The 27,633-nt window shown below is 41.5% G+C and overlaps 1 protein-coding gene across 1 annotated transcript in view; it reads left to right on the top strand.

Annotated features, from left to right (window-relative positions):
• LOC112217944 (thyrotropin receptor-like) overlaps positions 1 to 27,633 on the top strand; it is a 65,988-nt gene that overhangs the window by 14,422 nt on the left and 23,933 nt on the right. Inside the window, exon 3 of the mRNA XM_042300991.1 lies at positions 24,223 to 24,297. Within this exon, the coding sequence (XP_042156925.1) occupies positions 24,223 to 24,297 (75 nt within the window). The remainder of the gene's footprint in view (positions 1 to 24,222; positions 24,298 to 27,633) is intronic.

Genomic DNA, 27,633 nt, shown 5'->3' with positions numbered 1-27,633 from the left:
GTAGATTGGACATTAGAATGGAGTCAACAGACAGTAGATTGTGTGGAGTCAACAGACAGTAGATTGGAGAATGGAGTCAACAGACAGTAGATTGGACATTAGAATGGAGTCAACAGACAGTAGATTGGACATTAGAATGGAGTCAACAGACAGTAGATTGGTTATGTGTGGCCATTAGAATGGAGTCAACAGACAGTAGATTGGACATTAGAATGGAGTCAACAGACAGTAGATTGGACATTAGAATGGAGTCAACAGACAGTAGATTGGTTATGTGTGGACATTAGAATGGAGTCAACAGACAGTAGATTGGAATGGAGTCAACAGACAGTAGATTGGTCATGTGTGGCATTAGAATGGAGTCAACAGACAGTAGATTGGTCATGTGTGGCATTAGAATGGAGTCAACAGACAGTAGATTGGTCATTGTGGAGTCATTAGAATGGAGTCAACAGACAGTAGATTGGTCATTAGAATGGAGTCAACAGACAGTAGATTGGACATTAGAATGGAGTCAACAGACAGTAGATTGGACATTAGAATGGAGTCAACAGACAGTAGATTGGACAGATTGGTCATGTGTGGACATTAGAATGGAGTCAACAGACAGTAGATTGGTCATGTGTGGCCATTAGAATGGAGTCAACAGACAGTAGATTGGTCATGTGTGGCATTAGAATGGAGTCAACAGACAGTAGATTGGTCATGTGTGGCCATTAGAATGGAGTCAACAGACAGTAGATTGGTCATGTGTGGCCATTAGAATGGAGTCAACAGACAGTAGATTGGACATTAGAATGGAGTCAACAGACAGTAGATTGGTCATGTGTGGCCATTAGAATGGAGTCAACAGACAGTAGATTGGTTAGAATGGAGTCAACAGACAGTAGATTGGTGGACATTAGAATGGAGTCAACAGACAGTAGATTGGTTAGAATGGAGTCAACAGACAGTAGATTGGTCACATTAGAATGGAGTCAACAGACAGTAGATTGGACATTAGAATGGAGTCAACAGACAGTAGATTGGTGTGTGGCCATTAGAATGGAGTCAACAGACAGTAGATTGACAGTGATTGGCCATTAGAATGGAGTCAACAGACAGTAGATTGGTCATGTGTGGCCATTAGAATGGAGTCAACAGACAGTAGATTGGTTATGTGTGGCCATTAGAATGGAGTCAACAGACAGTAGATTGGACATTAGAATGGAGTCAACAGACAGTAGATTGGTTATGTGTGGCCATTAGAATGGAGTCAACAGACAGTAGATTGGTTATGTGTGGCCATTAGAATGGAGTCAACAGACAGTAGATTGGACATTAGAATGGAGTCAACAGACAGTAGATTGGACATTAGAATGGAGTCAACAGACAGTAGATTGGTTATGTGTGGCCATTAGAATGGAGTCAACAGACAGTAGATTGGTTATGTGTGGCCATTAGAATGGAGTCAACAGACAGTAGATTGGACATTAGAATGGAGTCAACAGACAGTAGATTGGTGGCATTAGAATGGAGTCAACAGACAGTAGATTGGTCACATTAGAATGGAGTCAACAGACAGTAGATTGGTCACATTAGAATGGAGTCAACAGACAGTAGATTGGACATTAGAATGGAGTCAACAGACAGTAGATTGGACATTAGAATGGAGTCAACAGACAGTAGATTGGTTATGTGTGGCCATTAGAATGGAGTCAACAGACAGTAGATTGGACATTAGAATGGAGTCAACAGACAGTAGATTGGACATTAGAATGGAGTCAACAGACAGTAGATTGGTCACATTAGAATGGAGTCAACAGACAGTAGATTGGCCATTAGAATGGAGTCAACAGACAGTAGATTGGTCAGTGTGGCCATTAGAATGGAGTCAACAGACAGTAGATTGGACATTAGAATGGAGTCAACAGACAGTAGATTGGTCATGTGTGGCCATTAGAATGGAGTCAACAGACAGTAGATTGGACATTAGAATGGAGTCAACAGACAGTAGATTGGAATGGAGTCAACAGACAGTAGATTGGTCATGTGTGGCATTAGAATGGAGTCAACAGACAGTAGATTGGTTATGTGTGGCCATTAGAATGGAGTCAACAGACAGTAGATTGGTCACATTAGAATGGAGTCAACAGACAGTAGATTGGTCACATTAGAATGGAGTCAACAGACAGTAGATTGGTTATGTGTGGCCATTAGAATGGAGTCAACAGACAGTAGATTGGTCATTGTGGGTCCATTAGAATGGAGTCAACAGACAGTAGATTGGTCATTAGAATGGAGTCAACAGACAGTAGATTGGACATTAGAATGGAGTCAACAGACAGTAGATTGGTGGCATTAGAATGGAGTCAACAGACAGTAGATTGGTTATTAGAATGGAGTCAACAGACAGTAGATTGTGTGGCATTAGAATGGAGTCAACAGACAGTAGATTGGTTATGTGTGGCATTAGAATGGAGTCAACAGACAGTAGATTGGACATTAGAATGGAGTCAACAGACAGTAGATTGGACATTAGAATGGAGTCAACAGACAGTAGATTGGACATTAGAATGGAGTCAACAGACAGTAGATTGGTCATGTGTGGCCATTAGAATGGAGTCAACAGACAGTAGATTGGACATTAGAAAAGAGTCTACAGACAGTAGATTGGACATTAGAATGGAGTCAACAGACAGTAGATTGGTCATTAGAATGGAGTCAACAGACAGTAGATTGGTCATTAGAAATGGAGTCAACAGACAGTAGATTGGTCATGTGTGGCCATTAGAATGGAGTCAACAGACAGTAGATTGGTCATGTGTGGCCATTAGAATGGAGTCAACAGACAGTAGATTGGTCATGTGAATGGAGTCAACAGACAGTAGATTGGTCACATTAGAATGGAGTCAACAGACAGTAGATTGGTCATGTGTGGCCATTAGAATGGAGTCAACAGACAGTAGATTGGATGTGTGGCATTAGAATGGAGTCAACAGACAGTAGATTGGTCATTAGAATGGAGTCAACAGACAGTAGATTGGACATTAGAATGGAGTCAACAGACAGTAGATTGGACATTAGAATGGAGTCAACAGACAGTAGATTGGTCATGTGTGGCCATTAGAATGGAGTCAACAGACAGTAGATTGGTCATGTGTGGCCATTAGAATGGAGTCAACAGACAGTAGATTGGTCATGTGTCAACAGACAGTATTAGAATGGAGTCAACAGACAGTAGATTGGTCATGTGTGGCCATTAGAATGGAGTCAACAGACAGTAGATTGGTCATGTGTGGCCATTAGAATGGAGTCAACAGACAGTAGATGGTCATGACAGTGATGGCATTAGAATGGAGTCAACAGACAGTAGATTGGTGGTCAACAGACACATTAGAATGGAGTCAACAGACAGTAGATTGGTCATGTGAATGGAGTCAACAGACAGTAGATTTGGGCATTAGAATGGAGTCAACAGACAGTAGATTGATTAGAATGGAGTCAACAGACAGTGATTGGTCCATTAGAATGGAGTCAACAGACAGTAGATTGGTCATGTGTGGCCATTAGAATGGAGTCAACAGACAGTAGATTGGACATTAGAATGGAGTCAACAGACAGTAGATTGGTCATGTGTGGCCATTAGAATGGAGTCAACAGACAGTAGATTGGTCATGTGTGGCCATTAGAATGGAGTCAACAGACAGTAGATTGGTCATGTGTGGCCATTAGAATGGAGTCAACAGACAGTAGATTGGACATTAGAATGAAGTCAACAGACAGTAGATTGGTCATTAGAATGGAGTCAACAGACAGTAGTTTGGACATTAGAATGGAGTCAACATTTAGAATGGAGTCAACAGACAGTAGATTGGACATTAGAATGGAGTCAACAGACAGTAGATTGGTCATGTGTGGCCATTAGAATGGAGTCAACAGACAGTAGATTGGTCATTATTAGAATGGAGTCAACAGACAGTAGATTGGTCATTAGAATGGAGTCAACAGACAGTAGATTGGTCACATTAGAATGGAGTCAACAGACAGTAGATTGGTCATTAGAATGGAGTCAACAGACAGTAGATTGGTCACATTAGAATGGAGTCAACAGACAGTAGATTGGACATTAGAATGGAGTCAACAGACAGTAGATTGGTCCATTAGAATGGAGTCAACAGACAGTAGATTGGTCATGTGTGGCCATTAGAATGGAGTCAACAGACAGTAGATTGGTCATGTGTGGCCATTAGAATGGAGTCAACAGACAGTAGATTGGTCATTAGAATGGAGTCAACAGACAGTAGATTGGTCATGTGTGGCCATTAGAATGGAGTCAACAGACAGTAGATTGGTCATTTAGAATGGAGTCAACAGACAGTAGATTGGTTATGTGTGGCATTAGAATGGAGTCAACAGACAGTAGATTGGTAGGGTCACATTAGAATGGAGTCAACAGACAGTAGATTGGACATTAGAATGGAGTCAACAGACAGTAGATTGGTTATGTGTGGCATTATTAGAATGGAGTCAACAGACAGTAGATTGGTCATTATGGAGTCAACAGACAGTGATTGGCCATTAGAATGGAGTCAACAGACAGTAGATTGGACATTAGAATGGAGTCAACAGACAGTAGATTGGTCATTAGAATGGAGTCAACAGACAGTAGATTGGTCATTAGAATGGAATGGAGTCAACAGACAGTAGATTGGTCATGTGTGGAGTCATTAGAATGGAGTCAACAGAAGTAGATTGGACATGTAGATTGGTCAATTAGAATGGAGTCAACAGACAGTAGATTGGTTATGTGTGGCCATTAGAATGGAGTCAACAGACAGTAGATTGGTCATGTGTGGCCATTAGAATGGAGTCAACAGACAGTAGATTGGTCATTAGAATGGAGTCAACAGACAGTAGATTGGACATTAGAATGGAGTCAACAGACAGTAGATTGGTCATTAGAATGGAGTCAACAGACAGTAGTTTGGTCATTAGAATGCAGTCAACAGACAGTAGTTTGGACATTAGAATGGAGTCAACAGACAGTAGATTGGTCATTGTGGCCATTAGAATGGAGTCAACAGACAGTAGATTGGTCATGTGTGGCCATTAGAATGGAGTCAACAGACAGTAGATTGGTCATGTGTGGCATTAGAATGGAGTCAACAGACAGTAGATTGGTCATTATTAGAATGGAGTCAACAGACAGTAGATTGGTCACATTAGAATGGAGTCAACAGACAGTAGATTGGTCATTATTAGAATGGAGTCAACAGACAGTAGATTGGTCATGTGTGGCATTAGAATGGAGTCAACAGACAGTAGATTGGACATTAGAATGGAGTCAACAGACAGTAGATTGGTCATTAGAATGGAGTCAACATTTAGAATGGAGTCAACAGACAGTAGATTGGTCATATGTGTGGCATTAGAATGGAGTCAACAGACAGTAGATTGGTCATGTGTGGAGTCAACAGACAGTAGATTGGTCATTAGAATGGAGTCAACAGACAGTAGATTGGAGTCAACAGACAGTAGTGGCATTAGAATGGAGTCAACAGACAGTAGATTGGTCATGTGTGGCCATTAGAATGGAGTCAACAGACAGTAGATTGGTCATGTGTGGCCATTAGAATGGAGTCAACAGACAGTAGATTGGTCATGTGTGGCCATTAGAATGGAGTCAACAGACAGTAGATTGGTCATTAGAATGGAGTCAACAGACAGTAGATTGGACATTAGAATGGAGTCAACAGACAGTAGATTAGAATGGAGTCAACAGACAGTAGATTGGTCATTAGAATGGAGTCAACAGACAGTAGATTGGACATTAGAATGGAGTCAACAGACAGTAGATTGGTTACATTAGAATGGAGTCAACAGACAGTAGATTGGTGGAGTCATGATGTGGCCATTAGAATGGAGTCAACAGACAGTAGATTGGTTATGTGTGGCATTAGAATGGAGTCAACAGACAGTAGATTGGACATTAGAATGGAGTCAACAGACAGTAGATTGGACATTAGAATGGAGTCAACAGACAGTAGATTGGTCATTAGAATGGAGTCAACAGACAGTAGATTGGTGGCATTAGAATGGAGTCAACAGACAGTAGAATTAGAATGGAGTCAACAGACAGTAGATTGGTTACATTAGAATGGAGTCAACAGACAGTAGATTGGACATTAGAATGGAGTCAACAGACAGTAGATTGGACATTAGAATGGAGTCAACAGACAGTAGATTGGAATGGAGTCAACAGACAGTAGATTGGTCATGTGTGGCATTAGAATGGAGTCAACAGACAGTAGATTGGTCATTGTGGCCATTAGAATGGAGTCAACAGACAGTAGATTGAATGGAGTCATGTGTGGCATTAGAATGGAGTCAACAGACAGTAGATTGGTCATGTGTGGCCATTAGAATGGAGTCAACAGACAGTAGATTGGGAGTCAACAGACAGTTGGCATTAGAATGGAGTCAACAGACAGTAGATTGGTTATGTGTCAACAGACATTAGAATGGAGTCAACAGACAGTAGATTGGTCATGTGTGGCCATTAGAATGGAGTCAACAGACAGTAGATTGGACATTAGAATGGAGTCAACAGACAGTAGATTGGACATTAGAATGGAGTCAACAGACAGTAGATTGGACATTAGAATGGAGTCAACAGACAGTAGATTGGACATTAGAATGGAGTCAACAGACAGTAGATTGGACATTAGAATGGAGTCAACAGACAGTAGATTGGTTATGTGTGGCCATTAGAATGGAGTCAACAGACAGTAGATTGGTTATGTGTGGCCATTAGAATGGAGTCAACAGACAGTAGATTGGTCATGTGTGGCCATTAGAATGGAGTCAACAGACAGTAGATTGGTCATTAGAATGGAATGTCAACAGACAGTAGATTGGTCATTAGAATGGAGTCAACAGACAGTAGATTGGTTATGTGTGGCATTAGAATGGAGTCAACAGACAGTAGATTGGTCATGTGTGGCATTAGAATGGAGTCAACAGACAGTAGATTGGTTAGAATGGAGTCAACAGACAGTAGATTGGATTAGAATGGAGTCAACAGACAGTAGATTGGTGGGAGTCATTAGAATGGAGTCAACAGACAGTAGATTGGTCATGTGTGGCCATTAGAATGGAGTCAACAGACAGTAGATTGGTTATGTGTGGCCATTAGAATGGAGTCAACAGACAGTAGATTGGACATTAGAATGGAGTCAACAGACAGTAGATTGGACATTAGAATGGAGTCAACAGACAGTAGATTGGTCACATTAGAATGGAGTCAACAGACAGTAGATTGGTTATGTGTGGCATTAGAATGGAGTCAACAGACAGTAGATTGGTCATGTGTGGCATTAGAATGGAGTCAACAGACAGTAGATTGGTCATTTAGAATGGAGTCAACAGACAGTAGATTGGGCCATTAGAATGGAGTCAACAGACAGTAGATTGGTCATTAGAATGGAGTCAACAGACAGTAGATTGGACATTAGAATGGAGTCAACAGACAGTAGATTGGTCATGTGTGGCCAACAGACATTAGAATGGAGTCAACAGACAGTAGATTGGTCATGTGTGGCCATTAGAATGGAGTCAACAGACAGTAGATTGGTCATGTGTTAGAATGGAGTCAACAGACAGTAGATTGGTCATGGATTAGAATGGAGTCAACAGACAACATTAGAATGGAGTCAGATTGGTCATGTGTGGCCATTAGAATGGAGTCAACAGACAGTAGATTGGTCATGTGTGGCCATTAGAATGGAGTCAACAGACAGTAGATTGGTCATGTGTGGCCATTAGAATGGAGTCAACAGACAGTAGATTGGATTAGTGGAGTCATTAGAATGGAGTCAACAGACAGTAGATTGGTGGCATTAGAATGGAGTCAACAGACAGTAGATTGGACATTAGAATGGAGTCAACAGACAGTAGATTGGTTATGTGTGGCCATTAGAATGGAGTCAACAGACAGTAGATTGGTCATGAATGGAGTCATTAGAATGGAGTCAACAGACAGTAGATTGGTCACATTAGAATGGAGTCAACAGACAGTAGATTGGTTAATGGAGTCAACAGACAGTAGGCCATTAGAATGGAGTCAACAGACAGTAGATTGGACATTAGAATGGAGTCAACAGACAGTAGATTGGACATTAGAATGGAGTCAACAGACAGTAGATTGGTTATGTGTGGCCATTAGAATGGAGTCAACAGACAGTAGATTGGTTATGTAGAATGAATGGAGTCAACAGACAGTAGATTGGACATTAGAATGGAGTCAACAGACAGTAGATGGTCATGTGTGGCATTAGAATGGAGTCAACAGACAGTAGATGGCCATTAGAATGGAGTCAACAGACAGTAGATTGGTCATTAGAATGGAGTCAACAGACAGTAGATTGGTCATTAGAATGGAGTCAACAGACAGTGGAGAATGGAGTCAACAGACAGTAGATTGGTCATGTGTGGCATTAGAATGGAGTCAACAGACAGTAGATTGGTCATGTGTGGCCATTAGAATGGAGTCAACAGACAGTAGATTGGTGGCATTAGAATGGAGTCAACAGACAGTAGATTGGACATTAGAATGGAGTCAACAGACAGTAGATTGGTGTGGCCATTAGAATGGAGTCAACAGACAGTAGATTGGTCATTAGAATGGAGTCAACAGACAGTAGATTGGACATTAGAATGGAGTCAACAGACAGTAGATTGGTCATTAGAATGAATGAGTCAACAGACAGTAGATTGGTCATGTGTGGCATTAGAATGGAGTCAACAGACAGTAGATTGGATGGCATTAGAATGGAGTCAACAGACAGTAGATTGGTCATGTAGATTGGCCATTAGAATGGAGTCAACAGACAGTAGATTGGTTGGTCATGTGTGGCCATTAGAATGGAGTCAACAGACAGTAGATTGACATTAGAATGGAGTCAACAGACAGTAGATTGGTCATTAGAATGGAGTCAACAGACAGTAGATTGGTCATGTGTGGACATTAGAATGGAGTCAACAGACAGTAGATTGGTCATGTGTGGCATTAGAATGGAGTCAACAGACAGTAGATTGGTCATGTGTGATTAGAATGGAGTCAACAGACAGTAGATTGGTCATGTGTGGCCATTAGAATGGAGTCAACAGACAGTAGATTGGTCATTAGAATGGAGTCAACATTAGAATGGAGTCAACAGACAGTAGATTGGTCATTAGAATGGAGTCAACAGACAGTAGATTGGGCATTAGAATGGAGTCAACAGACAGTAGATTGGTCATTAGAATGGAGTCAACAGACAGTAGATTGGACATTAGATTGATTGGCCATTAGAATGGAGTCAACAGACAGTAGATTGGTTATGTCAACAGACAGTAGATTGGACATTAGAATGGAGTCAACAGACAGTAGATTGGTCATTAGAATGGAGTCAACAGACAGTAGATTGGTTATGTGTGGCCATTAGAATGGAGTCAACAGACAGTAGATTGGACATTAGAATGGAGTCAACAGACAGTAGATTGGTTATGTGTGGCCATTAGAATGGAGTCAACAGACAGTAGATTGGACATTAGAATGGAGTCAACAGACAGTAGATTGGTTACATTAGAATGGAGTCAACAGACAGTAGATTGACATTAGAATGGAGTCAACAGACAGTAGATTGGTCATGTGTGGCCATTAGAATGGAGTCAACAGACAGTAGATTGGTCATGTGTGGCCATTAGAATGGAGTCAACAGACAGTAGATTGGTCATGTGTGGCATTAGAATGGAGTCAACAGACAGTAGATTGGTCATGTGTGGCATTAGAATGGAGTCAACAGACAGTAGATTGGAGTCAACAGACAGTAGATTGTGGACATTAGAATGGAGTCAACAGACAGTAGATTGGTCATTAGAATGGAGTCAACAGACAGTAGATTGGTCATGTGTGGCCATTAGAATGGAGTCAACAGACAGTAGATTGGTCACATTAGAATGGAGTCAACAGACAGTAGATTGGAATGGAGTCAACAGACAGTAGATTGGTTATGTGTGGCCATTAGAATGGAGTCAACAGACAGTAGATTGGTCATTAGAATGGAGTCAACAGACAGTAGATTGGTCATGTGTGGCCAGTCAACATGGAGTCAACATTAGAATGGAGTCAACAGAGTAGATTGGTCATGTGTGGCCATTAGAATGGAGTCAACAGACAGTAGATTGGTCAGTGTGATTTAGAATGGAGTCAACAGACAGTAGATTGGTCATGTGTGGCATTAGAATGGAGTCAACAGACAGTAGATTGGTCATGTGTGGCCATTAGAATGGAGTCAACAGACAGTAGATTGGTCATTATTAGAATGGAGTCAACAGACAGTAGATTGGTCATTAGAATGGAGTCAACAGACAGTAGATTGGTTATGTGTGGCCATTAGAATGGAGTCAACAGACAGTAGATTGGTCATTAGAATGGAGTCAACAGACAGTAGATTGGTCATTAGAATGGAGTCAACAGACAGTAGATTGGACATTAGAATGGAGTCAACAGACAGTAGATTGGTCATTAGAATGGAGTCAACAGACAGTAGATTGTGGCATTAGAATGGAGTCAACAGACAGTAGATTGGTTATGTGTGGCCATTAGAATGGAGTCAACAGACAGTAGATTGGACATTAGAATGGAGTCAACAGACAGTAGATTGGACATTAGAATGGAGTCAACAGACAGTAGATTGGTTAGAATGGAGTCAACAGACAGTAGATTGGCATTAGAATGGAGTCAACAGACAGTAGATTGGTCATGTGTGGCATTAGAATGGAGTCAACAGACAGTAGATTGGTCATTAGAATGGAGTCAACAGACAGTAGATTGGTGGCCATTAGAATGGAGTCAACAGACAGTAGAATTAGGAGTCAACAGACAGTAGATTGGTCATTAGAATGGAGTCAACAGACAGTAGATTGGTCATGTGAATGAATGAGTCAACAGACAGTAGATTGGTCATGTGTGGCATTAGAATGGAGTCAACAGACAGTAGATTGGTCACATTAGAATGGAGTCAACAGACAGTAGATTGGTTATGTGTGGACATTAGAATGGAGTCAACAGACAGTAGATTGGACATTAGAATGGAGTCAACAGACAGTAGATTGGACATTAGAATGGAGTCAACAGACAGTAGATTGGTTATGTTAGAATGGAGTCAACAGACAGTAGATTGGTTATGTGTGGCCATTAGAATGGAGTCAACAGACAGTAGATTGGACATTAGAATGGAGTCAACAGACAGTAGATTGGTCATTAGAATGGAGTCAACAGAATGGAGTCAACAGACAGTAGATTGGTTATTAGAATGGAGTCAGTCACAGACAGTAGATTGGTCATGTGTGGCCATTAGAATGGAGTCAACAGACAGTAGATTGGTCATGTGTGACAGCCATTAGAATGGAGTCAACAGACAGTAGATTGGACATTAGAATGGAGTCAACAGACAGTAGATTGGTCATGTGTGGCATTAGAATGGAGTCAACAGACAGTAGATTGGTCATGTGTGGCATTAGAATGGAGTCAACAGACAGTAGATTGGTTATGTGTCAACAGACATTAGAATGGAGGAGTCAACAGACAGTAGATTGGTCATGTGTGGCCATTAGAATGGAGTCAACAGACAGTAGATTGGTCATGTGTGGCCATTAGAATGGAGTCAACAGACAGTAGATTGGTCATGTGTGGCCATTAGAATGGAGTCAACAGACAGTAGATTGGTTAGAATGGAGTCAACAGACAGTAGATTGTGTGGCCATTAGAATGGAGTCAACAGACAGTAGATTGGTCAACAGACAGTAGATTGGTTAGTGTGGCCATTAGAATGGAGTCAACAGACAGTAGATTGGTCACATTAGAATGGAGTCAACAGACAGTAGATTGGTCATGTGTGGCCATTAGAATGGAGTCAACAGACAGTAGATTGGTGTGGCATTAGAATGGAGTCAACAGACAGTAGATTGGTTATGTGTGGCATTAGAATGGAGTCAACAGACAGTAGATTGGACATTAGAATGAAGTCAACAGACAGTAGATTGGTCACATTAGAATGGAGTCAACAGACAGTAGATTGGTCATGTGTGGCATTAGAATGGAGTCAACAGACAGTAGATTGGTCATTAGAATGGAGTCAACATTAGAATGAATGAGTCAACAGACAGTAGATTGGTCATGTGTGGAGTCAACAGACAGTAGAATTAGAATGAGTCAACAGACAGTAGATTGGTGGCATTAGAATGGAGTCAACAGACAGTAGATTGGTGTGTGGCATTAGAATGGAGTCAACAGACAGTAGATTGGTCATTAGTGTGGCCATTAGAATGGAGTCAACAGACAGTAGATTGGTCATGTGTGGCCATTAGAATGGAGTCAACAGACAGTAGATTGGTCATGTGTGGCCATTAGAATGGAGTCAACAGACAGTAGATTGGTCATTAGAATGGAGTCAACAGACAGTAGATTGTAGATTGGACATTAGAATGGAGTCAACAGACAGTAGATTGGACATTAGAATGGAGTCAACAGACAGTAGATTGGACATTAGAATGGAGTCAACAGACAGTAGATTGGTCATTAGAATGGAGTCAACAGACAGTAGATTGGTCATGTGTGGCCATTAGAATGGAGTCAACAGACAGTAGATTGGTTATGTGTGATTGCATTAGAATGGAGTCAACAGACAGTAGATTGGTTATGTGTGGCATTAGAATGGAGTCAACAGACAGTAGATTGGTCATGTGTGGCCATTAGAATGGAGTCAACAGACAGTAGATTGGACATTAGAATGGAGTCAACAGACAGTAGATTGGTCATGTGTGGCCATTAGAATGGAGTCAACAGACAGTAGATTGGTCATGTGTGGCCATTAGAATGGAGTCAACAGACAGTAGATTGGTCATTAGAATGGAGTCAACAGACAGTAGATTGGTTATGTGTGGCCATTAGAATGGAGTCAACAGACAGTAGATTGGACATTAGAATGGAGTCAACAGACAGTAGATTGGACATTAGAATGGAGTCAACAGACAGTAGATTGGTTACATTAGAATGGAGTCAACAGACAGTAGATTGGACATTAGAATGGAGTCAACAGACAGTAGATTGGACATTAGAATGGAGTCAACAGACAGTAGATTGGTCATGTGTGGCCATTAGAATGGAGTCAACAGACAGTAGATTGGTCATGTGTGGCCATTAGAATGGAGTCAACAGACAGTAGATTGGTCATGTGTGGCCATTAGAATGGAGTCAACAGACAGTAGATTGGTCATGTGTGGCCATTAGAATGGAGTCAACAGACAGTAGATTGGTCATGTGTGGCCATTAGAATGGAGTCAACAGACAGTAGATTGGTCATTAGAATGGAGTCAACATTAGAATGGAGTCAACAGACAGTAGATTGGTCACATTAGAATGGAGTCAACAGACAGTAGATTGGTCATTAGAATGGAGTCAACAGACAGTAGATTGGTCATTAGAATGGAGTCAACAGACAGTAGATTGGTCAGAATGGAGTCAACAGACAGTAGATTGGTCATTGTGGCCATTAGAATGGAGTCAAGACAGTAGATTGAGTCAACAGACAGTAGATTGGTCATGTGTGGCCATTAGAATGGAGTCAACAGACAGTAGATTGGTCATGTGTGGCATTAGAATGGAGTCAACAGACAGTAGATTGGACATTAGAATGGAGTCAACAGACAGTAGATTGGTCATTGTGGAGAATGGAGTCAACAGACAGTAGATTGGTCATTAGAATGGAGTCAACAGACAGTAGATTGGACATTAGAATGGAGTCAACAGACAGTAGATTGGTCATGTGTAGAATGGAGTCATTAGAATGGAGTCAACAGACAGTAGATTGGACATTAGAATGGAGTCAACAGACAGTAGATTGGAGTCAACAGACAGTACATTAGAATGGAGTCAACAGACAGTAGATTGGTTATGGAGTGACAGTGACATTAGAATGGAGTCAACAGACAGTAGATTGTGGCATTAGAATGGAGTCAACAGACAGTAGATTGGTTGTGTGGCATTAGAATGGAGTCAACAGACAGTAGATTGGTTATGTGTGGACATTAGAATGGAGTCAACAGACAGTAGATTGGACATTAGAATGGAGTCAACAGACAGTAGATTGGACATTAGAATGGAGTCAACAGACAGTAGATTGGTTATGTGTGGCCATTAGAATGGAGTCAACAGACAGTAGATTGGACATTAGAATGGAGTCAACAGACAGTAGATTGGTTAGAATGGAGTCAACAGACAGTAGATTGGACATTAGAATGGAGTCAACAGACAGTAGATTGGTCAGTCAACAGACAGTAGTGGCCATTAGAATGGAGTCAACAGACAGTAGATTGGTCATGTGTGGCCATTAGAATGGAGTCAACAGACAGTAGATTGGTCATGTGTGGCCATTAGAATGGAGTCAACAGACAGTAGATTGGTCATGTGTGGCCATTAGAATGGAGTCAACAGACAGTAGATTGGTCATGTGTGGCCATTAGAATGGAGTCAACAGACAGTAGATTGGTCATGTGACAGTGATTGCATTAGAATGGAGTCAACAGACAGTAGATTGGTCACATTAGAATGGAGTCAACAGACAGTAGATTGGACATTAGAATGGAGTCAACAGACAGTAGATTGGTTATGGAGTCAACAGACAGTAGATTGGTTAGAATGGAGTCAACAGACAGTAGATTGGTTATGAATGGAGTCAACATTTGGACATTAGAATGGAGTCAACAGACAGTAGATTGGACATTAGAATGGAGTCAACAGACAGTAGATTGGTCATGGACATTAGAATGGAGTCAACAGACAGTAGATTGGTCATTAGAATGGAGTCAACAGACAGTAGATTGACATTAGAATGGAGAATGGAGTCAACAGACAGTAGATTGGTCATGTGTGGCCATTAGAATGGAGTCAACAGACAGTAGATTGGTCATGTGTGGCCATTAGAATGGAGTCAACAGACAGTAGATTGGTCATGTGTGGCCATTAGAATGGAGTCAACAGACAGTAGATTGGTCATGTGTGGCCATTAGAATGGAGTCAACAGACAGTAGATTGGTCATGTGTGGCCATTAGAATGGAGTCAACAGACAGTAGATTGGTGTGGCATTAGAATGGAGTCAACAGACAGTAGATTGGTCATGTGTGGCATTAGAATGGTGTCAACAGACAGTAGATTGGTTATGTGTGGACATTAGAATGGAGTCAACAGACAGTAGATTGGACATTAGAATGGAGTCAACAGACAGTAGATTGGACATTAGAATGGAGTCAACAGACAGTAGATTGGTTATGTGTGGCCATTAGAATGGAGTCAACAGACAGTAGATTGGACATTAGAATGGAGTCAACAGACAGTAGATTGGACATTAGAATGGAGTCAACAGACAGTAGATTGGTTATGTGTGGACATTAGAATGGAGTCAACAGACAGTAGATTGGTCATGTGTGGCCATTAGAATGGAGTCAACAGACAGTAGATTGGTTATGTGTGGCCATTAGAATGGAGTCAACAGACAGTAGATTGGACATTAGAATGGGAGTCAACAGACAGTAGATTGGTCATGTGGAGTCATTAGAATGGAGTCAACAGACAGTAGATTGGTCAGACAGTGATTGGCCATTAGAATGGAGTCAACAGACAGTAGATTGGTCACATTAGAATGGAGTCAACAGACAGTAGATTGGTCATTAGAATGGAGTCAACAGACAGTAGATTGGTCATTAGAATGGAGTCAACAGACAGGATTGGTTATGTGTGGCCATTAGAATGGAGTCAACAGACAGTAGATTGGTCATTAGAATGGAGTCAACAGACAGTAGATTGGTTATTAGAATGGAGTCAACAGACAGTAGATTGGACATTAGAATGGAGTCAACAGACAGTAGATTGGTTATGTGTGGACATTAGAATGGAGTCAACAGACAGTAGATTGGTCATTAGAATGGAGTCAACAGACAGTAGATTGGACATTAGAATGGAGTCAACAGACAGTAGATTGGACATTAGAATGGAGTCAACAGACAGTAGATTGGTCATTAGATTGAATGGAGTCAACAGACAGTAGATTGGTTGGCCATTAGAATGGAGTCAACAGACAGTAGATTGATTGTGACATTAGAATGGAGTCAACAGACAGTAGATTGGTTAGAATGGAGTCAACAGACAGTAGATTGGTCATTAGAATGGAGTCAACAGACAGTAGATTGGTCATGTGTGGCCATTAGAATGGAGTCAACAGACAGTAGATTGGACATTAGAATGGAGTCAACAGACAGTAGATTGGTCATTAGAATGGAGTCAACAGACAGTAGATTGGTCATTAGAATGGAGTCAACAGACAGTTGATTGGACATTAGAATGGAGTCAACAGACAGTAGATTGGTCATGTGTGGCCATTAGAATGGAGTCAACAGACAGTAGATTGGTCATGTGATTGGCCATTAGAATGGAGTCAACAGACAGTAGATTGGAATGGAGTCAACAGACAGTAGATTGACATTAGAATGGAGTCAACAGACAGTAGATTGGAGTCATGTGTGATTGGACATTAGAATGGAGTCAACAGACAGTAGATTGGTCATTAGAATGGAGTCAACAGACAGTAGATTGGTGTGGACATTAGAATGGAGTCAACAGACAGTAGATTGGTCATGTGTGGCCATTAGAATGGAGTCAACAGACAGTAGATTGGTCATGTGTGGCATTAGAATGGAGTCAACAGACAGTAGATTGGTCACATTAGAATGGAGTCAACAGACAGTAGATTGGTGTGTGGCATTAGAATGGAGTCAACAGACAGTAGATTGGTCACATTAGAATGGAGTCAACAGACAGTAGATTGGTTATGTGTGGCATTAGAATGGAGTCAACAGACAGTAGATTGGTCACATTAGAATGGAGTCAACAGACAGTAGATTGGACATTAGAATGGAGTCAACAGACAGTAGATTGGACATTAGAATGGAGTCAACAGACAGTAGATTGGTCATGTGTGGCCATTAGAATGGAGTCAACAGACAGTAGATTGGTTATGTGTGGCATTAGAATGGAGTCAACAGACAGTAGATTGGTGGCCATTAGAATGGAGTCAACAGACAGTAGATTGGTTAGAATGGAGTCAACAGACAGTAGATTGGGACATTAGAATGGAGTCAACAGACAGTAGATTGGACATTAGAATGGAGTCAACAGATTAGAATGGAGTCAACAGACAGTAGATTGGTCATGTGAATGGAGTCAACAGACAGTAGATTGGTCATTAGAATGGAGTCAACAGACAGTAGATTGGTCATGTGTGGCCATTAGAATGGAGTCAACAGACAGTAGATTGGTCATGTGTGGCCATTAGAATGGAGTCAACAGACAGTAGATTGGTCATTAGAATGGAGTCAACAGACAGTAGATTGGTCATGTGTGGCCATTAGAATGGAGTCAACAGACAGTAGATTGGTCATGTGTGGCCATTAGAATGGAGTCAACAGACAGTAGATTGGTCATGTGTGGCCATTAGAATGGAGTCAACAGACAGTAGATTGGTCATGTGTGGCCATTAGAATGGAGTCAACAGACAGTAGATTGGTCATGTGTGGCCATTAGAATGGAGTCAACAGACAGTAGATTGGACATTAGAATGGAGTCAACAGACAGTAGATTGGTCATTAGAATGGAGTCAACAGACAGTAGATTGGACATTAGAATGGAGTCAACAGACAGTAGATTGGACATTAGAATGGAGTCAACAGACAGTAGATTGGACATTAGAATGGAGTCAACAGACAGTAGATTGGTTATTGTCAACAGACAGTATTAGAATGGAGTCAACAGACAGTAGATTGGTCATGTGATTGGCCATTAGAATGGAGTCAACAGACAGTAGATTGGTCATGTGTGGCATTAGAATGGAGTCAACAGACAGTAGATTGGTTACATTAGAATGGAGTCAACAGACAGTAGATTGGTCATTGAATGGAGTCAACAGACAGTTGGACATTAGAATGGAGTCAACAGACAGTAGATTGGTGTGGCATTAGAATGGAGTCAACAGACAGTAGATTGGTTGGTGTCAACAGACATTAGAATGAGTCAACAGACAGTAGATTGGACATTAGAATGGAGTCAACAGACAGTAGATTGGTCATTAGAATGGAGTCAACAGACAGTAGATTGGTGTGGCCATTAGAATGGAGTCAACAGACAGTAGATTGGTCATTGTGGCCATTAGAATGGAGTCAACAGACAGTAGATTGGTCATGTGTGGCATTAGAATGGAGTCAACAGACAGTAGATTGGACATTAGAATGGAGTCAACAGACAGTAGATTGGTTATGTGTGGAGTCAACATTAGAATGGAGTCAACAGACAGTAGATTGGTCATTAGAATGGAGTCAACAGACAGTAGATTGGTGGCATTAGAATGGAGTCAACAGACAGTAGATTGGTTACATTAGAATGGAGTCAACAGACAGTAGATTGGAGTCAACAGACATTAGAATGGAGTCAACAGACAGTAGATTGGACATTAGAATGGAGTCAACAGACAGTAGATTGGACATTAGAATGGAGTCAACAGACAGTAGATTGGTTATGTGTGGACATTAGAATGGAGTCAACAGACAGTAGATTGGTCATTAGAATGGAGTCAACAGACAGTAGATTGGTCACATTAGAATGGAGTCAACAGACAGTAGATTGGATGTGTGGCATTAGAATGGAGTCAACAGACAGTAGATTGGACATTAGAATGGAGTCAACAGACAGTAGATTGGTCATTAGAATGGAGTCAACAGACAGTAGATTGGTCATGTGTAGATTGCATTAGAATGGAGTCAACAGACAGTAGATTGGTCATGTGTGGCATTAGAATGGAGTCAACAGACAGTAGATTGTGTGGCATTAGAATGGAGTCAACAGACAGTAGATTGGTCATGTGCCATTAGAATGGAGTCAACAGACAGTAGATTGGATGTGTGGCCATTAGAATGGAGTCAACAGACAGTAGATTGGTCATGTGTGGCATTAGAATGGAGTCAACAGACAGTAGATTGGTCATTGGAATGGATCAACAGACAGTAGATTGGTCATTAGAATGGAGTCAACAGACAGTAGATTGGTTATGTGTGGCCATTAGAATGGAGTCAACAGACAGTAGATTGGTCACATTAGAATGGAGTCAACAGACAGTAGATTGGTCATTAGAATGGAGTCAACAGACAGTAGATTGGTCACATTAGAATGGAGTCAACAGACAGTAGATTGGTTATGTGGAGTCAACAGACAGTAGATTGGTTATGTGTGGCATTAGAATGGAGTCAACAGACAGTAGATTGGACATTAGAATGGAGTCAACAGACAGTAGATTGGTCATGTGTGGCCATTAGAATGGAGTCAACAGACAGTAGATAGAATGGAGTCAACAGACAGTAGATTGGTCATTAGAATGGAGTCAACAGACAGTAGATTGGTCATGTGTGGCCATTAGAATGGAGTCAACAGACAGTAGATTGGTCATGTGTGGCCATTAGAATGGAGTCAACAGACAGTAGATTGGTCATGTGTGGCCATTAGAATGGAGTCAACAGACAGTAGATTGAATTAGAATGGAGTCAACAGACAGTAGATTGGTCATGTGGAGTCATTAGAATGGAGTCAACAGACAGTAGATTGGTCATGTGTGGCCATTAGAATGGAGTCAACAGACAGTAGATTGGTCATTGTGGCCATTAGAATGGAGTCAACAGACAGTAGATTGGACATTAGAATGGAGTCAACAGACAGTAGATTGGACATTAGAATGGAGTCAACAGACAGTAGATTGGACATTAGAATGGAGTCAACAGACAGTAGATGGACATTAGAATGGAGTCAACAGACAGTAGATTGGTCATTAGAATGGTTATGTGTGGCCATTAGAATGGAGTCAACAGACAGTAGATTGGTTATGTGTGGCCATTAGAATGGAGTCAACAGACAGTAGATTGGTTTGTGTGGCCATTAGAATGGAGTCAACAGACAGTAGATTGGTCATGGACATTAGAATGGAGTCAACAGACAGTAGATTGGACATTAGAATGGAGTCAACAGACAGTAGATTGGACATTAGAATGGAGTCAACAGACAGTAGATTGGACATTAGAATGGAGTCAACAGACAGTAGATTGGACATTAGAATGGTGTCAACAGACAGTAGATTGGTTATGTGTGGACATTAGAATGGAGTCAACAGACAGTAGATTGGACATTAGAATGGAGTCAACAGACAGTAGATTGGACATTAGAATGGAGTCAACAGACAGTAGATTGGTTATGTGTGGCCATTAGAATGGAGTCAACAGACAGTAGATTGGACATTAGAATGGAGTCAACAGACAGTAGATTGGACATTAGAATGGAGTCAACAGACAGTAGATTGGACATTAGAATGGAGTCAACAGACAGTAGATTGGTTATGTGTGGCATTAGAATGGAGTCAACAGACAGTTTGGTCAGAATGGAGTCAACAGACAGTAGATTGGTCATGTGTGGCCATTAGAATGGAGTCAACAGACAGTAGATTGGTCATGTGTGGCCATTAGAATGGAGTCAACAGACAGTAGATTGGTCATTAGAATGGAGTCAACAGGCCATTAGAATGGAGTCAACAGACAGTAGATTGGTCATGTGTGGCCATTAGAATGGAGTCAACAGACAGTAGATTGGTCATGTGTGGCCATTAGAATGGAGTCAACAGACAGTGATTGGAGTCAACAGACAGTAGATTGGACATTAGAATGGAGTCAACAGACAGTAGATTGGAGTAGAATGGAGTCAACAGTAGATTGGTAGATTGGACATTAGAATGGAGTCAACAGACAGTAGATTGGTTATGTGTGGCATTAGAATGGAGTCAACAGACAGTAGATTGGTCATGTGTGGCCATTAGAATGGAGTCAACAGACAGTAGATTGGTCATGTGTGGCCATTAGAATGGAGTCAACAGACAGTAGATGGTCATGTGTGGCCATTAGAATGGAGTCAACAGACAGTAGATTGGTCATGTGTGGCATTAGAATGGAGTCAACAGACAGTAGATTGGTTATGTGTGGCCATTAGAATGGAGTCAACAGACAGTAGATTGGACATTAGAATGGAGTCAACAGACAGTAGATTGGTTATGTGTGGCCATTAGAATGGAGTCAACAGACAGTAGATTGGACATTAGAATGGAGTCAACAGACAGTAGATTGGACATTAGAATGGAGTCAACAGACAGTAGATTGGTCATTAGAATGGAGTCAACAGACAGTAGATTGGACATTAGAATGGAGTCAACAGACAGTAGATTGGACATTAGAATGGAGTCAACAGACAGTAGATTGGACATTAGAATGGAGTCAACAGACAGTAGATTGGTTATGTGTGGACATTAGAATGGAGTCAACAGACAGTAGATTGGACATTAGAATGGAGTCAACAGACAGTAGATTGGTCATGTGTGGCCATTAGAATGGAGTCAACAGACAGTAGATTGGACATTAGAATGGAGTCTACAGACAGTAGATTGGACATTAGAATGGAGTCAACAGACAGTAGATTGGTCATTAGAATGGAGTCAACAGACAGTAGATTGGACATTAGAATGGAGTCAACAGACAGTAGATTGGTTATGTGTGGCCATTAGAATGGAGTCAACAGACAGTAGATTGGTCATGTGTGGCCATTAGAATGGAGTCAACAGACAGTAGATTGGTTATGAATGGAGTCAACAGTGGCCATTAGAATGGAGTCAACAGACAGTAGATTGGTCATGTGTGGCCATTAGAATGGAGTCAACAGACAGTAGATTGGTCATTAGAATGGAGTCAACAGACCATTAGAATGGAGTCAACAGACAGTAGATTGGTCATGTGTGGCCATTAGAATGGAGTCAACAGACAGTAGATTGGTCATGTGTGGCCATTAGAATGGAGTCAACAGACAGTAGATTGGTCATTAGAATGGAGTCAACAGACAGTAGATTGGACATTAGAATGGAGTCAACAGACAGTAGATTGGTTATGTGTGGCCATTAGAATGGAGTCAACAGACAGTAGATTGGTTATGTGTGGCCATTAGAATGGAGTCAACAGACAGTAGATTGGACATTAGAATGGAGTCAACAGACAGTAGATTGGACATTAGAATGGAGTCAACAGACAGTAGATTGGTTATTGGACATTAGAATGGAGTCAACAGACAGTAGATTGGTCATGTGTGGCCATTAGAATGGAGTCAACAGACAGTAGATTGGTCATGTGTGGCCATTAGAATGGAGTCAACAGACAGTAGATTGGTCATGAATGGAGTCAACAGACAGTAGATTGGTCATTTAGAATGGAGTCAACAGACAGTAGATTGGTCTTGTCAACAGACAGTATTAGAATGGAGTCAACAGACAGTAGATTGGTTATGTGTGGACATTAGAATGGAGTCAACAGACAGTAGATTGGTTATGTGTGGCCATTAGAATGGAGTCAACAGACAGTAGATTGGTTATGTGTGGCCATTAGAATGGAGTCAACAGACAGTAGATTGGACATTAGAATGGAGTCAACAGACAGTAGATTGGACATTAGAATGGTGTCAACAGACAGTAGATTGGTTATGTGTGGACATTAGAATGGAGTCAACAGACAGTAGATTGGACATTAGAATGGAGTCAACAGACAGTAGATTGGACATTAGAATGGAGTCAACAGACAGTAGATTGGTTATGTGTGGCCATTAGAATGGAGTCAACAGACAGTAGATTGAATGGAGTCAACAGACAGTGATTGATTGGCATTAGAATGGAGTCAACAGACAGTAGATTGGTCATGTGTGGCCATTAGAATGGAGTCAACAGACAGTAGATTGGAGTCAACAGACAGTAGATTGGACATTAGAATGGAGTCAACAGACAGTAGATTGGACATTAGAATGGAGTCAACAGACAGTAGATTGGTCATGTGTGGCATTAGAATGGAGTCAACAGACAGTAGATTGGTCATGTGTGGCCATTAGAATGGAGTCAACAGACAGTAGATTGGTCATGTGTGGCCATTAGAATGGAGTCAACAGACAGTAGATTGGACATTAGAATGAAGTCAACAGACAGTAGATTGGTCATTAGAATGGAGTCAACAGACAGTAGTTTGGACATTAGAATGGAGTCAACAGACAGTAGATTGGACATTAGAATGGAGTCAACAGACAGTAGATTGGTCATGTGTGGCCATTAGAATGGAGTCAACAGACAGTAGATTGGACATTAGAATGGAGTCTACAGACAGTAGATTGGACATTAGAATGGAGTCAACAGACAGTAGATTGGTCATTAGAATGGAGTCAACAGACAGTAGTTTGGTCATTAGAATGGAGTCAACAGACAGTAGATTGGTCATTAGAATGGAGTCAACAGACAGTAGATTGGTCATTAGAATGGAGTCAACAGACAGTAGATTGGACATTAGAATGGAGTCAACAGACAGTAGATTGGACATTAGAATGGAGTCAACAGACAGTAGATTGGTCATTAGAATGGAGTCAACAGACAGTAGATTGGTCATTAGAATGGAGTCAACAGACAGTAGATTGGTCATTAGAATGGAGTCAACAGACAGTAGATTGGACATTAGAATGGAGTCAACAGACAGTAGATTGGACATTAGAATGGAGTCAACAGACAGTAGATTGGTCATTAGAATGGAGTCAACAGACAGTAGATTGGACATTAGAATGGAGTCAACAGACAGTAGATTGGTCATTAGAATGGAGTCAACAGACAGTAGATTGGACATTAGAATGGAGTCAACAGACAGTAGATTGGTCATTAGAATGGAGTCAACAGACAGTAGATTGGACATTAGAATGGAGTCAACAGACAGTAGATTGGACATTAGAATGGAGTCAACAGACAGTAGATTGGACATTAGAATGGAGTCAACAGACAGTAGATTGGTCATTAGAATGGAGTCAACAGACAGTAGATTGGACATTAGAATGGAGTCAACAGACAGTAGATTGGACATTAGAATGGAGTCAACAGACAGTAGATTGGTTATGTGTGGCCATTAGAATGGAGTCAACAGACAGTAGATTGGACATTAGAATGGAGTCAACAGACAGTAGTTTGGTCACATTGAAGTATTGTTGTTTTTTCCAGATATATATCAGTGGATCTGACGCTGAAGAGGCTGGAGAGGCATTCATTCTATAACCTGAAGAAAATCACCCACATGTGAGTGACTTACTAATGTAATATATGCCATTTAGCAGACGCTTTGAAAGTTCCTACAATCACGCGTGCATGCATGTTTACGTATTGGTTGCCCCAGGAAACGAACCCACATTTCTGACGTTGCAACCACCATGTTCTACCAACTATGCTGTACCAACTGAGTCACACAGGACCACCATTACGAACTTGTAAATTCCCTTGATTCCCATTACTGGCTATAACATGAAGCGTATTTCCCTTCGACGAACTAGCAGTTTAAAGGCATTTGAGTATACAGTGCCTTGCGAAAGTATTCGCCCCCCTTGAACTTTGCGACCTTTTGCCACATTTCAGGCTTCAAACAAAGATATAAAACTGTATTTTTTTGTGAAGAATCAACAACAAGTGGGACACAATCATGAAGTGGAACGACATTTATTGGATATTTCAAACTTTTTTATCAAATCAAAAACTGAAAAATTGGGCGTGCAAAATTATTCAGCCCCTTTACTTTCAGTGCAGCAAACTCTCTCCAGAAGTTCAGTGAGGATCTCTGAATGATCCAATGTTGACCTAAATGACTAATGATGATAAATACAATCCACCTGTGTGTAATCAAGTCTCCGTATAAATGCACCTGCACTGTGGTAGTCTCAGAGGTCCGTTAAAAGCGCAGAGAGCATCATGAAGAACAAGGAACATACCAGGCAGGTCCGAGATACTGTTGTGAAGAAGTTTAAAGCCGGATTTGGATACAAAAACATTTCCCAAGTTTAAACATCCCAAGGAGCACTGTGCAAGCGATAATATTGAAATGGAAGGAGTATCAGACCACTGCAAATCTACCAAGACCTGGCCGTCCCTCTAAACTTTCAGGTCATACAAGGAGAAGACTGATCAGAGATGCAGCCAAGAGGCCCATGATCACTCTGGATGAACTGCAGAGATCTACAGCTGAGGTGGGAGACTCTGTCCATAGGACAACAATCAGTCGTATATTGCACAAATCTGGCCTTTATGGAAGAGTGGCAAGAAGAAAGCCATTTCTTAAAGATATCCATAAAAAGTGTTGTTTAAAGTTTGCCACAAGCCACCTGGGAGACACACCAAACATGTGGAAGAAGGTGCTCTGGTCAGATGAAACCAAAATTGATATTTTGGCAACAATGCAAAACGTTATGTTTGGCGTAAAAGCAACACAGCTCATCACCCTGAACACACCATCCCCACTGTCAAACATGTTGGCGGCAGCATCATGGTTTGGGCCTGCTTTTCTTCAGCAGGGACAGGGAAGATGGATGGAGCTAAATACAGGACCATTCTGGAAGAAAACCTGATGGAGTCTGCAGAAGACCTGAGACTGGGACGGAGATTTGTCTTCCAACAAGACAATGATCCAAAACATAAAGCAAAATCTACAATGGAATGGTTCAAAAATAAACATATCCAGGTGTTAGAATGGCCAAGTCAAAGTCCAGACCTGAATCCAATCGAGAATCTGTGGAAAGAACTGAAAACTGCTGTTCACAAATGCTCTCCATCCAACCTCACTGAGCTCGAGCTGTTTTGCAAGGAGGAAGAAATTTCAGTCTCTCGATGTGCAAAACTGATAGAGACATACCCCAAGCGACTTACAACTGTAATCGCAGCAAAAGGTGGCGCTACAAAGTATTAACTTAAGGGGGCTGAATAATTTTGCACGCCCAATTTTTCAGTTTTTGATTTGTTAAAAAAGTTTGAAATATCCAATAAATGTCGTTCCACTTCATGATTGTGTCCCACTTGTTGTTGATTCTTCACAAAAAATACAGTTTTATATCTTTATGTTTGAAGCCTGAAATGTGGCAAAAGGTTGCAAAGTTCAAGGGGGCCGAATACTTTCGCAAGGCACTGTATGTCATGTTTTGTGTGGACCCCAGGAAGAGTAGCTGCTGTTTTTGCTGCAGCTCATGGGGATCCTAATAAAATACCAATACTAAATAATATTTAGGTGAAACAACTAGTTTTTTTTAATATATTTTATTACAGTGCATCCTCAACAGACTTTCTGTTACCCAACATCGTTTCCATAACCAGTTTGTGGTTGACAACAACATTTCATAAGGTCTGAAGATTGTCACTCTGCCATCCCATGTCACTCTAGAGAAGCATATTAGCTAAGTGGCTTTTGAGATGACATCTGCTATATATATATATATATACACAGTATCTGTCTCCCATCCATCATTGCTAGGTCTGGGTCTAATCAGACAGCGACAATAACATGTTAGGGGAGAGGGCAAGCTAAAAGTCAATATTTGTTTTTCCTGTCCATACCTTAGCTGCTGTATTTGCATCTCAAAGACCCAGAGGAAAGTGGGCGAGAGCTTATGGGCTCCTAGCCATGCAACTGAGACGGGTTTGCAAATGAATACACAGTCCTGGCCATCTCTAGCTCACCATCTTAATCTTATAGGTTATCTCTATAGTCTCACCTTTTAGATGAGATGTGATTGTTTGTCCCCTCTGTGATAGGCTCTCTTTGTGGCCAATCCCTGTCATGGATTTAGTCTTCCACAAATCTCCAGTTCTGACACACCTCCCGCTCCTGAGAAGATTGAGCCCCTAGCCAGTTATTTGAATTGGATCTCCAGGGTCTGTTCAGAGCTGATTGGTCCAGTGGTTGTGCCACACCACATAATAATGGCATCTCTCTCCGTTTCCTCCAGGGTTCAGAAACAAATTAATGTTGGGCTTCCTGTCAGCTGCTTGTGGCCAGTAGAGGGTGGCAACTGTTAGGGGTCGGGGGACCAGGGGGAGAGGTAGGGTGGAGGGATGGGGTGGGGTGGAGAGGTAGGATTCAGGGCAAGGGGCTGGGGGGACCAAGGGGCTGGGGAGAGGTAGGGTGGAGGGATGGGCTGGAAGGGTGGAAGGAAATGTTTCATTGAACAAAGGCATGCAAACCTTGGGGCTGAAATCAGGGGGGAGCAGGTTGAGTGTGGTGAGTGGGCGGTGGTTCACTGCACATTGCACACACACTGGGTCAGACAGAGGGCTCCCAGTGGTCAGAGCACGTTGGCCAGGGTGCTGTGTGGTTATCCAGGTGTGTGAAGGAGGGCCAGGATCGCACGTTCGTCCCCAGCGTTCCTCCACACCGCATGGGTTAGACAAGCAAAGAGGAGAGCCCCTCTCCTGGCCCTCTCTGGCGCACAGGAGTTAACACAGTAAGGAGACATTCATTGAACCTTGACTTCTGGAGTTAGATGTATGTGGAGATTTGGAAGATTTTACTTCTGGTCTTTCCCACAGACAGACATGTACCTTTCCCTGTTCTGTCAGCACTCAGCAGGTTTAAGCCACACGGATGTAATCGGTATC

Source organism: Oncorhynchus tshawytscha, linkage group LG18 (assembly GCF_018296145.1).
Source record: "Oncorhynchus tshawytscha isolate Ot180627B linkage group LG18, Otsh_v2.0, whole genome shotgun sequence".
Lineage (NCBI taxonomy): Eukaryota > Metazoa > Chordata > Actinopteri > Salmoniformes > Salmonidae > Oncorhynchus > Oncorhynchus tshawytscha.
The sequence above is the reverse complement of the archived record's forward strand: the minus strand, read 5'-3'. Positions and strand labels throughout refer to the sequence as shown.